This window comes from Engraulis encrasicolus, chromosome 15 (genome assembly GCF_034702125.1).
Source record: "Engraulis encrasicolus isolate BLACKSEA-1 chromosome 15, IST_EnEncr_1.0, whole genome shotgun sequence".
Classification (NCBI taxonomy): domain Eukaryota; kingdom Metazoa; phylum Chordata; class Actinopteri; order Clupeiformes; family Engraulidae; genus Engraulis; species Engraulis encrasicolus.
Window position 1 is genome coordinate 45,515,149 of NC_085871.1, and position 12,500 is coordinate 45,527,648.

General features: G+C 46.2%; 1 protein-coding gene across 1 annotated transcript in view; it reads right to left on the reverse strand.

Annotated features, from left to right (window-relative positions):
* The window catches only part of epyc (epiphycan), a 39,023-nt gene extending 26,692 nt beyond the window's left edge, over positions 1–12,331 (reverse strand). The window contains exons 1-2 of the mRNA XM_063218116.1: positions 12,220–12,331; positions 1,479–1,674 (exon numbers count right to left, since the gene is read on the reverse strand). Of these exons, the coding sequence (XP_063074186.1) occupies positions 1,479–1,670 (192 nt within the window). The 5' untranslated portion in view covers positions 1,671–1,674; positions 12,220–12,331. The remainder of the gene's footprint in view (positions 1–1,478; positions 1,675–12,219) is intronic.
* Between the last annotated feature and the right edge of the window lie 169 nt (positions 12,332–12,500).

The following is a 12,500-nucleotide window of genomic DNA, read 5'->3' on the forward strand; positions in this document are numbered from 1 at the left end:
AATAGTAGTACCTACAGTAGTAGCATATCAGGAGAGGAGAAAGAATCACTTCACTGCACTTTCAGTCCTTGAAGTCTAGCACACACATCATCACAAGGTTGCCCATTCCGTGGTGAAAGTGAGCATGCCTGGAACATGCCTGTCATTCAGTGGCTGTACGGTAACGTAGGCTAACATAAAGCAGTACATGCACCCAGCGGCGTTATGTAATGTGCTAATCTGAAGGAGACCTGATCCACATGCCTTAACAAGAGACACCTGTTCTAGAACACCACGGGGGAAAGGTTACCGTGGATACGAGCCATTCCAGCTGCTCGGTTGGCTGGCTGGATGATGTTGCCGGGGGGACAGTGAGTTATCTGTTGGCTTGTAAAAGGCTCTGCTGGACAGGAGGACAGGCCTCCTGCATGTAAGGGTTCAGGTTGACAGAACAAAATGAAAACTGTGCTGGCTGACAGGGGTAAGTACTGTAGGGATTGGCTGGGTTCCAACGGCCTTCCTGTCTTGCCCTGCGCTGAGCTGAGCTCAACAAGGAGACAGATTCACTACAAAAACTCACTCATTCAGTCCCGACCATACCAGGCCTGTGGGATCTCAACATGGACAACTATGCTGTTTGGATTGACTTTAACTTCCACTTTTAAGTAGGTACTTGAAGGTAGAATATCATGATTTAACAAATGAAGTGCACATAGAACTAGGCAAATACCTTCGAAATACCAGTAATATCATACTCATACGCTATACAATGGAGAACCAAAATTCATCACCAAGTGAGCTCAAGATAAGTCTATTGATAAGGGCTAAATTCCAAACGCATTCTTTAAACCAGTCACGCAGAACATGTGGCGCCACTAGAAGCTGTTGAAAAGAAGTTGAAGATGAAGAGAAGATATTTTAGGCCTCCGCCATGCCTGCTATATCAAAGTCCTTTGTTGGCCCCTGTGAAATTCTGGGCCTCTGGACCCTAGATTGTCCTGATCATACCTCACCACATCAACACATGAACTAGCACACACATACGCGCGCAAGCACGTATACACATGCGCACAGACGCGCAGGCACGGACGCACGCACACACGCACACACACATGGACACAGACATGGACATTGGACACGGATGCTCAGAATGCACAAATACACAGAATTGTGTGTTATGAAAGAGGTGTGTTCTAAAACTGAACTTCGAGTGCAAAGCAGGGATTTGTGCTTGAAATTCAGTGGAATAGTCTCAGATGGTTGGTAAATGGGTCAAATGAAACGTGTCACAATGTGATGGAGTGACCATCATAACAGTAGGGTTGTAGGTGTGTTCTGACTCTCACACCAACGAGCCTGGCACATTGGTGCAGCGGTCAGAGCCCCAATTTGGTATACCAGAGGGTTGCAGTCCCAGTGGGCTACTCTTCTCCTCTTCACTACACGCAAGTACCAGAACTTGTGTGCAGAGAAATCGAAAAAAATCAAGTGTCACTCACCTGTGGCTCGTCGATGGTGACTCCGTCGTAGTAGTCGTAGTTGTCGGGGGTGTTGTTGTCTATATCCACATCGTAGTTGTTGCTGTCGTACGTGTCCAGCTCCACCTGTCGGGTACGCCTGCTGGCCGGAGACGCTGAGGCAGCCTTCAGGACCAACAGGCCCAGCACTAGCCGAGCCACTGAAAACATCATCCACCTGAAATAAAATAAATATACAATAACATGAATATATAATAATATAAATATGCTGTTTATACAATATACATTATACACAACCATGATATATACTGATTACTGACATAACCTTCAGAACAAATAGGCATATAGCACTACCCAAGCCAGCGTGAACATTCAAATGACCAACACAAAAATAATAGACTTCATTGGGGCATTGGGGTATATAGGGGTTATGGTAGAAACTTTGGCGTTATTGTCATGGAGTTCATGGGATCAGAAAGTGGTTCAAATTCTAAACTGGAAAAGACATGGTATCCTACACCCTTATCCATGGCTGAGGTACTTTTAAAGTTTTCTGAGTCTGGCAACACAAATTCTACCTAAAAGCTAGCAATTATCATTGAATCATATGGGACCAGCTAGTGGCTAGTTGGTCTCATATCATTCAATGATAGTTGCTAGCTTGAAACTAGAAGTAACATAAACAAGATAAGAGCGGGAAGAAAAAGAGACAGGTAGAAACTCAATTATTTAACTCCAGGGAAGGTGTATTTCCAGAAATGGTACAGTATCGCTTCCCAGTACACACCAGGAACTGTAACCAATGCCCTGCACCTAAATAGATTGATTCTTTGGATAAAAGCATCAACTAAGTGCAATATTATTTAGAAGTAGAGGATTAGTTAGAGGACAGTTGAGCTAACCATCCTGCTTCTTACAAGAAAGAGATAAAACATTGCATTTTACCACCATGATCATTATCCTTCTGATGCAGAGAGTAGAGAGACAATGATATACTGTCTGTGAAGATTATCATTCATCCAGGTGATACTATCCAAAGACACTCACACACAAGCCCAAATCAGAACACAAATACGGACACTATTACATTTGCTTAACACTATCAAATACACCAAAACTCACATTTATGCACACCAACACACATGCACATGCACACCATACTGGCCACTAAGCGGGTTTACCTATTAGTTTATAAGGATAATAAGCAACTGTAAATCCATAGCAACCAGAAGCTATAGTATCTAACAGAATCATCATTCACCATTATGAGAGAAGGGGTAATTGCATAGTCTTGTCTTTTTTTCATTTTCAATGACAAATCTCCATTTCACGTTAGTTTTGATGAACATTTTAAAAAGTCCACGTACGTCTTAATCTTTAGTCTTAGCCTGTCTAACAGGATTCCAACCCAGGCTTAAGTCTCTTTAGCGTATAGAAGAGAAAACATTGTGTGAAAGAGAGGTCACAGTGTTGTCAGCGGTTTGGATGTTTTGGATGACTGTACGTGAGTAAAAAGGGTACAGAGGGCACTTGGGTGAATTTTTCTGCAGATTTATGGACATAGAAATCAATAACATTGAGTTTAAATTGGGTGGAATGAAGTGCTTCCGGGCGTGATTTGAGTACTTTTTGGGCTGGAAATCATCGGTCTCATCTGGCAACCCTGCAAGTCCAGATGGATGGAGGTGAAGGTACACAATGTGAAAAGACAAATACACTGAGGTACAGTAGGTGAGATGGGAAGACTGGAAGTGGACAGAACGGTGACTGAGAGAAACGTGGACAAAAGCAACAAACAAGTTACACCCAAGTTGCACAGCCAACTCCTTCACATTTATGATTTCCAAATATATGCAATGAAATTAATTCAATGAAAATAAAAGGGCTTTGGTTAGTGGCGGGCGAGCAAGAGGTCTTGGTGTGGCATAGTTGCACAAGGCCTCTTACAGGGCATGTTAATTGGCATGGCAAATAGAAGGCAGCTTGTGAACGCTGCTGGTGGTGGTCATGGTGGTAGTGCAACAAACTTGCTGACCCGAGAAAACAAACTCTGCAGTTGACCCTGGCAGAGGAGAGGAGAGGGAGCGACTGTAAAAGGTCCGATTCAACCTTCGACATCCATGACACATGACCCCAAAAATGCCAAAATGTACACTCACACAGCCAACCACACGCAGGCAAATCCCCCCGCCCCACACACACACACATACACAAATGCATACCTCACACATTGGCACGTACACACACATGCACACATACATGCATACACGCACACACACATGCATACACACATGCATACACGCACACTTGCACACACACACACACATGCACACACGCACGCACACACACATGCATACACGCACACACACACACACACACACACACACGCGCACACACATGCACACACATGCACACACACACTGGGCCATCCACCGGCATGCAGACATGATAAATGTCAAGATGGAGACTGTGGGCTGAGACTGTGGGCTGCCCCCTGGCTGGAGGTGCAAATGCAGAGTCAACACACCATCCACCTCCCCTCACACCATTCACCTCCCCCCACACTATGCACCTAGCCCCCACACCATTCACCTCCCCCCTCGCCTCACTCCAATGAACACACAGAGGCATGGCGCCCAGAGCTCTCTCTCTCTCTCTCTCTCTCTCTCATGCACACCACACACTAACTAATACTCTCTGTCTCTACCTCTCTCTCTCTCCCTCTCTGTCTGTCTTTCTGTCTGTCTCTCTCTCTCTCTCTCTCTCTCTCATGCACAAGTCCACAAACACACTCTCTCTCTCTGTTTCTCTCTCTGACGCATGCACACGCACACGCACACGCACATGCACACGAACAGGCACACACACACACACACACACACACACACACACACACACTCCGGGTCCAGCTGGGGGGCCGGGCAGGAGGCCCAGGTGAGTTCAGGAGAGTTAAATCTCATTAGTAATGTGCAGACAGACTTGGGAAGCAGGAACACACTCAGCAGCACCAGCCAGGGTTCGTGTGTGTGTGTGTGTGTGTGCGCGTGTGTCTATGCTTCTCCTTGGGTCTAGGATTGAGCTGTGTGTGTGTGTGCGCGTGTGTGTGTGTTGTATGTGTGAGTGCGTGTAACAAGGTACACACTCAGGTGGGCCAAAGTCCATACCTGCCCTCCAAGACCACTCCCCTTTTTCTTTATGTGTGTGTGTGTGTGTGTGTGTGTGTGTGTGTGTGTGTGTGTGTGTGTGTATGTGTGTGTGTGTCATCTCCTCTCTTCATAAGTCTAACCTCTAAGGCCTCTAACCTGCCATAACCTGACGGCAGCTGTGACATAGAAATAAGGTGAAGATTGACAGGTTCAAATATGTCAGCTCTCACCTCCTCAACAATCTAAAAAACACACACACACACAGACCGCATTCCCACCACACGCACTCACGCACACATGCATGCAGGTACGCACACACACGCGCGCACACAAGCATGCATGCACACACACACACACACACACACACACACACACACACACACACACACACACACACACACACACACACACACACACACACACACACACACACACACACACACACACACACACACACACACACACACACACACACACACACACAAATTGGGAATTAATGATCCCCTCTCCTCTTTGACCAGCCAGGGACCTCCTGGAAGGTGTGCCTTAATCCTGTCAAATACCAGCTGCAGAGGTGGACAAACTACATAAAGTAAAAGCCCTGTAGCATACAGTATGATTAGAACAAAGGAAACACGTATGTACTACTCTGTGCTTCTAAATTCACAATACGGTTCAACCAGTGCAGGACCAGACATGAAAACAGGAAAAAATCTGGTGCAACAAGGATGTCTTTACCGGTCACAAAGATGTGTCTAGAGACCAAGTCTCTAGACTGTACATAAGTTGCAACAAACTGGGAGGTGGGAGATGATTTCAACAAAACCAGTCTCATGCACTGAACTTATTGGATCATTCGAGCACACGTGATCCACTGCTAAAAAAACATTGCAGCCAGTTAAAAGTAAAACAGTAAGTTGCACTGCTGCCTCAAGTTTGTAAGTTAACTCAACTTGAAGAAGCCTCGAGTTGAGTTACCTGACAAACTTAAGGCAGCAGTGCAACTTTTACATTTAGGCCCTAACTGGCTTCAGATTCAGATTCAGAAAACAATTAGGCTAATGGCATCAGTGGGCAATTGAGTTTGCAGTCTTCATCAATCAGCAATAAATAGTTTAATAAAAAGGTTAGAAACATATAGAAATACAAAACCTTACGAAAGTGATGAACAGTGCTCAGTAAATCAAATTTTCAGTATTGTACCTTGTTTAATAATCTAATGGTTGTGGGGATGAAAGATCTCCTGAATGAGACTTGAACTCCACTGGTATAACAACTCATAGACATGGTAGATTAGAACCTTCCATCATATTGATTCTGGAATAAACTCCATTTGAACGGTCTCTACCTTATCAGTTGTCTTGGTGTAACCACTGATCAAGAGGTTTAGAACTATGACGCCCAAAACACTTTTTGTTATTAGAGACCCACAATACTTTTTAAAATCATTACCATCTCATGGACGGGCAACCGATATTCCGACATAGGCCCTACCGCTATTCCGAAATCCGACATGCCATAGAGTTAGGGTTAGGGTTAGGTTCAGGGTAAGGGTTAGGGTTAGGCCGGCTTCACACGAAGGCGGTGAAGCGTCACAGGCAAAATGAATGGCAAAGTAGCGCGCTAGCTTTGGCTTTGAAGGGTTTTGAACAGGACTGGCCGCGTATGCCGACACTGTCGGTGTGAAAGGCAGGGTAGAACACACCAGCCGAAACAAAGCAGAAAGACCTCATTCGCTTCACTTCCGTTCCGCGTTGCCTTGGTGTGAATTCGGCCTTAGGGTTAGGGTAACTGCATGCACGCTCCCTAAACTGATAAAAGCTGAGCAACGTAGCACAAACCACAGACATTGCATATCTCAGTGGGAAACGTGCCAGTATTCCGACAATAGACATCAATGTCGGAATAGCGCCATGTAACTCATTGCATCATTTCGTCTCAGTCAACCAAGTTGCTAACTAATTAACCAACTAGCTGCTAATGGACTAGCTAACTTCATGAAATGCTTGGAATACCCCCATGACTGGTGGGAGACTACACATAAATAGGACACAGCTTCATTTCCAATAGAACTCTATCCTTTGGAAATGTTTGGAATGTCTCTGTCAACAAGTCATTAGTCATTGAGCCAATTAGGACAGCACTTGGGGTTCAGTCCTCGTCAGTGCCTGATGTTGGCTTGAGGTGTTTCAAAAAGGAGCTGTATAGTATACATACGGTTCAACCGCTAGCCTAACTACCTCAAGACCTTTGGAAACTAATTACAAGATCGATTAGGTTAGTCACTAGGCCTACTGTCTAGAACACTGCCCCTTTGTTGTACTTTAAAAACACAACACTATATCCACGTTTTAACGATAAGCTTGTCTACAAAGGTTGGAAACCAGGCTGCAATGGGAGCCAAAAAACATCCAAGCATTTTTGGCTTAAACAGGGCCATCACACATACAAGCCACATTTAGTTCCAAAGAAAAGTCAATCAAACAAAACAAAAAAACCAACAGTATCGGCCCCTGAGGACTGTTCTCCCACCGGGAAAATACTCTTTATGTCAGATTATCAGTCGAGCCAGGCTTGTAGATTTTAACCATTAGCTTTCCTACGAAGCTTGGAAAGTCATTGAGGCCGGGCCGGCCATACAGCAGCAGCAGAAGGAGAGGAAATGTGGACAACAGGGTTGCCAGATGAGACCGATGATTTCCAGCCCAAGAAAAGCTGATAACCCACCTGGAAGCCCTTAATCCCACCCAATTTGAACTAAATTCTATTGATTTTTATGGCCATAAATTTCCAGAAAAAACCCCGCCCAAATGCCCTTTTTACCCATTTTTACCAGCAGACCGCCTCTCTAAGCAGCCCAATTGGACAGGGAACTGCCCAATCTGGCAAAACTGGTGGACAGCACAGCACCTGGTTAGTGTTTACAAGGCAAAGACTGTCTGCATTGCCTCGCCTTTGGCATTCAGTCTGCAGTCTACAGTCTCTAGTCTATTCTGCCCTGCAAAGGCAAAGTACAGTAACTGCACATTTGGTCAAAATTGAGTTTAGACTGAAAATGGTCTTCATTACACCTCCTTTATCTTGCGACAAGGCCTTATGGTCCAAATATGTCTCATTTCAGAGAAATATTGCAACAGTATATCTTAAATTTGCAGGAACTACAATATTCAACCTATTACAGAACCAAGGCTTTGAGGGCCTTTTTTCTTGCTTCAGTGCCTCACAGTGTTGTCTGGCTTGCATCTCCTTCAGACTTCAGCATTCAGCCTGTAGCCTACAGTCTGTGCACCAGGTGAAAAGCGAGGACTTTTACTGAGGTCTGTGAACCACCCTTGGGTACGTTCACACCCAGACCAGCCTGCCCAGCTGCAGCCACGTATGAGGACGCTCTCTCTCATGCACTCGCTCTCCTCTCCTCTCCTCTCCTCTCCCCTCCTCTCCTCTCCTCTCCTCTCCTCATGTACTCTTCTCTCCTCTCCTCCCCTCTCCTCTCCTCTCCTCTGCTCTGCTCTCCTCTCCTCTCCTCTCCTCTCCTCTCCTCTCCTCTCCTCTCCACAGACTGCCTGCCAGCAGCCACGTATGAGTGTGTGCTCTCATGCCCTCGCTCTCCTCTCTGTGTGCACACCTGGACACTCCTCTGAAAACTCAATTCCTCTCTCCTCTGCTCTCCTGTCCTGTCCTCTCCTCATGCACTCATCTCCTCCCCACTCCTCTCCTCACCAAGGGGATGGAGGAGTCACATAGAAGCTGGCTCACTGGTTTTGACCTTTGACCAATTAGGTGGTCTAGAATATTATTGTATGGTTATTATTATGATTAGTATTGTTATTACTACCACTACCACTAAAAAAGTCCTGACACCCTAACTGGCAAAAGGTCCCTCAGTAGACTGTGTAAATTCACTAACGAGGTGGTTGTAAAGATCAGCAAGATAATCAGTAACACTTCCGTATCACAGGATAAGGGGAAGAAAAAACAGAGTAACTAAAGAGGAAGGGAAAAGAGAGAGAGAGGTATGTGAAAGGAAAAAGGGGAGAGTCATAGTGTGAGAAATAAATGAAAGATGTGTATGAGGCTCTGGCCCTCAGGGTAAAATGGAGAGAGAGAGAGAGAGAGAGAGAGAGAGAGAGAGAGAGAGAGAGAGAGAGCAAATAAGAGGCAAGGTGAGTGAGAGTGGGAGGGAGTGATTTGAGTGACTTGCCACCCTCCAACCCCCCCAGTTCTCTCTCCCTCTCCCTCTCCCTCCCTCTCTCTCTCTCTCTCTCTCTCTCTCTCTCTCTCTCTCTCTCTCTCTCTCTCTCTCTCCCTCTCTCTCTCCCTCTCTCTCTCCCTCTCCCTCTCCCTCCCTCTCTCTCTCTCACTCTCTCTCTCTCTCTCTCCTCTCACAGTAGTCCTTTATGAACGGCCGCCTCGGCCTGTCTCAGCGTTCACATTCGAAATTCCACCGAGGTTTGTGGACAGGATGGCAGTGAGTTACGACTGCAAGGAAAAGTTTCATTCAGCACAGAGAGACAGAGAGAGAGAGAGAGAGAGAGAGAGAGAGAGAGAGAGAGAGATGGTCACCCCACCACACACACTAGCAAGGCACACGTACGTAGGTAAATACATAGACATATTCACACATTCCCACACACACATACCTGCACACGGTACACACACACACACACACACATTTGCACACATATCCTGAACACACACCTATTTGAGCAGTGCGTTCTGCACACTATTTTTGGGCGCAACAGGAGAAAAAGTAGCAAATTCCACCGCAGGCCCTTTTTAAATGCCCTCTTTGTCAATGCAAAAACCCAACTCGGTGAACTGAACTCTCACACACACACAGTTCTTGCATTGCATTGCATTGCATGACAAACAGGTGAAAATGACTCCATTGATAACATGCAGTGCAGGATGTAGGCTATATAGAATGCATTTTATGCACCTCTGAAAAGGAGAAAAAGAAGAAAAGACGAATACGGAAAAGGGGAATAAAAAAAAAAAACCCTGACAAAGTGCTTCAGTATGCTGAGCATGTGTACAGAGAGCCGTTTTCAGGTGGGCTTGAAAAACTTCTTGACAGGTTGAAGCCAAAGTGGGAAATACTGGGGGACAGACCCAGCTTTTAGACAGCACCCGGCTTTTACACAGACTGTACTGTGTGTGAATGTGTGTGTGTGTGTGTGTGTTTCAGTGTGCGTACGTATGTGAGTGTGTCCTCGCATGTGTGTGTGTGTGTGTGTCCGTGTGTTAGTGTGTGTGTGTGTGTGTGTGTGTCCGTGTGTTAGTGTGTGTGTGTGTGTGCATCAGAAAAAAAGAGCAAGTGTGTGTGTGTGTGTGTGTGTGTGTGTGTGTGTGTGCGTGTGTGTGTGTGTGTGTGTGTGTGTGTGTGTGTGTGTGTGTGTGTGTGTGTGTGTGTGTGTGTGTGTGTGTGTGTGTGTGTGTGTGTGTGTGTGTGTGTGTGTGTGTGTGTGTGTGTGTGTGTGAGTCTATAAGCATACATTTCGGCTCCAGTATTTTGCTTGGCACCGGTTCCAGCGTTCCAAAATATTCATTGATTCTACAGTGGTCCTCTTGATACTTAGCGTCGCTACCGACGACCGAAGACTGCGTTCCAGATTTAGGTCCTTCCCTCAAATGCATATCCCAGCACAGCCACACAATCTATCATGCTGACACACAGCATTGTGCAACCGTAAATGGAAAGGGAAATAAAATATTATATTTCTTCCCTTCACTTAAAAAGACCATGATATAGCTGGGTTAGTGCCTTAGTAAAATACACCTGCACACCCACACACACACATACACACACACACACACACACACACACACACACACACACACACACACACACACACACACACACACACACACACACACACACACACACACACACACACACACACACACCCACACACACACACAAAGTGGGTGGGAGCACTAAATGATGTCCGAATCAATTCATATGATATCCGAAAAGTAGATCAAAGACATTTTTATAGATCCTCAAATCATCAACGTATAGCCATGACACATGACAGCCACAGGGGTTTTAAAACGAATATGGGATTGTGACAGATTAATTGACTGGTAAATCCAATGGCACTGTCTTCGCCAGGTACACCGTGGATTTTCACTGTCGTTCAGTGCCGTCAGTATAATCCAAACAGATTGGGGCAGCCATTATATGGAGAAAAAAAATAATCCCAAGGCTGCTACCAAATACGAGCGTCAAAGGAAATAATCCCAGCAGTCCTACAAAAAAAAAAAAAAAAAAAACGGGCGTCGAGGAAATCTTGGCTGTAGGTGCAGTGCAATGAGTCACAATTGCAAGAAACCGGGTCAGAGTCACCCAATACAAGAACTCTGGGTTTTTTCCCCCACTAAAGATTACTAATTTGTGTGAGCAATTAACATTTCAAAATGAGGAAAAAAAAAAAAGTAAAGAAAGAGTGTAATTGCAAATTCTAGTGTAATTGGTAAGTTGTTTTCCCCAACATGACCACAATTTTTTTTTTGGTCAAAATCCACCAAACAGCCATCACTCAGAAATAAAAACAACACCCTGCACAATTAAGTTTTTTTTTTTTTTTTTTTTTTTTTTTTAAATCACTGCATTTAAAACAAAACATTTAATTATTGAAACAACACAACATCAAGAATGAAGAACTCTCTTGCAGGTGCTCTCTTACAGTTTTCCAGACTGTCACCAGTGACCCAACACAAGCCTCCCTTTCACACTGGGACTGCAGGGATAGAAACGGGCATCCAGAACACCCAGACCAAGTGAAAAAAAACCCACCAGCACCTGGTCCTTCACTACACCCATAGACCTATTAGATCCAAAGACCCAATACAGCCATGGGACCATGGACCCAGTCAAGCCAAAGGCAAAGCCAAAATCAAAGGCAAAACGTTCCCCCAGTTCCCCTGTCCAGCATAAACCCCATTACGCCCATACAGATCCATGGAGCATGGACACATCCATAGCCCCAAAGACTCACACAGCCATGGGGCCATGGACCCAGTAAAAGCCAGGCAACAATCCCCACTAGTTTCCCAAGTCCAGCACAGACCCTGTTACACCCACATAGGTCTGTGGAGCCTGGCACTACAACTCCAGTAAGGGCAGACAACCTACCCATGCTCCCATCCAGCAAAAGACCCCATTACAGCCCCCAACACAGATCCATGGATAGGTCCAGGACACCATGGCCAGCAGCCCAATACAAGAGCCGTGGACTCAGTAAAAGCCAGGCAAAAAGCCCCCTCCAGTTCCCCAGTCCAGCATAGACCCCATTGCACCCAAAGAGAACCAGGGAGCCTGGACACCGCCCCATAGCCCCAAGACAAGAGCCATAGCGCCCAGTACAAAAGCCATAACCCCCAGTAAAAGAACCACGGACCCAGGCAAGAAGCCCCACCAATGCACCCATAGATCCACGGAGCAAGGGCACATCCCCAGCCCCATAGTCCCCAGTACAAGAGTCATATCACCCAGTACAAGATCCACAGACCCCCAGTAAAAAACAGGCAAAAAGCCCCCAAATGCACCCATAGATCCACAGAGCCTCGGCACTGCCACAGCCCCCAGTACAAGAGCTGCGCTTCACGCTTACCTCAGTCTCCTGCTTTCCCGAATGGTCCTCGGCGATCGCAGGGAGATGTTCAGGGCTGGGGGGGCCTGGCCAGTGGGGCTGGTGGTGCTGAGCTGGATAGCCAAACGCGGACGGTGACCCAGGGCGGAGGGTGTGTGTGAAAGAGAGAGCGTGTGTGTGTGAGGTGAGGGAGAGTGTGTTGCGGAGGTGGAGTGGGATGGGGTGGTGTGGTGGGTGATGGGTGGTGGGTGGGAGTGTGTGAGCTCTCTTGGTGTGTACGTGTGTGTGTGTGTGGATATGAA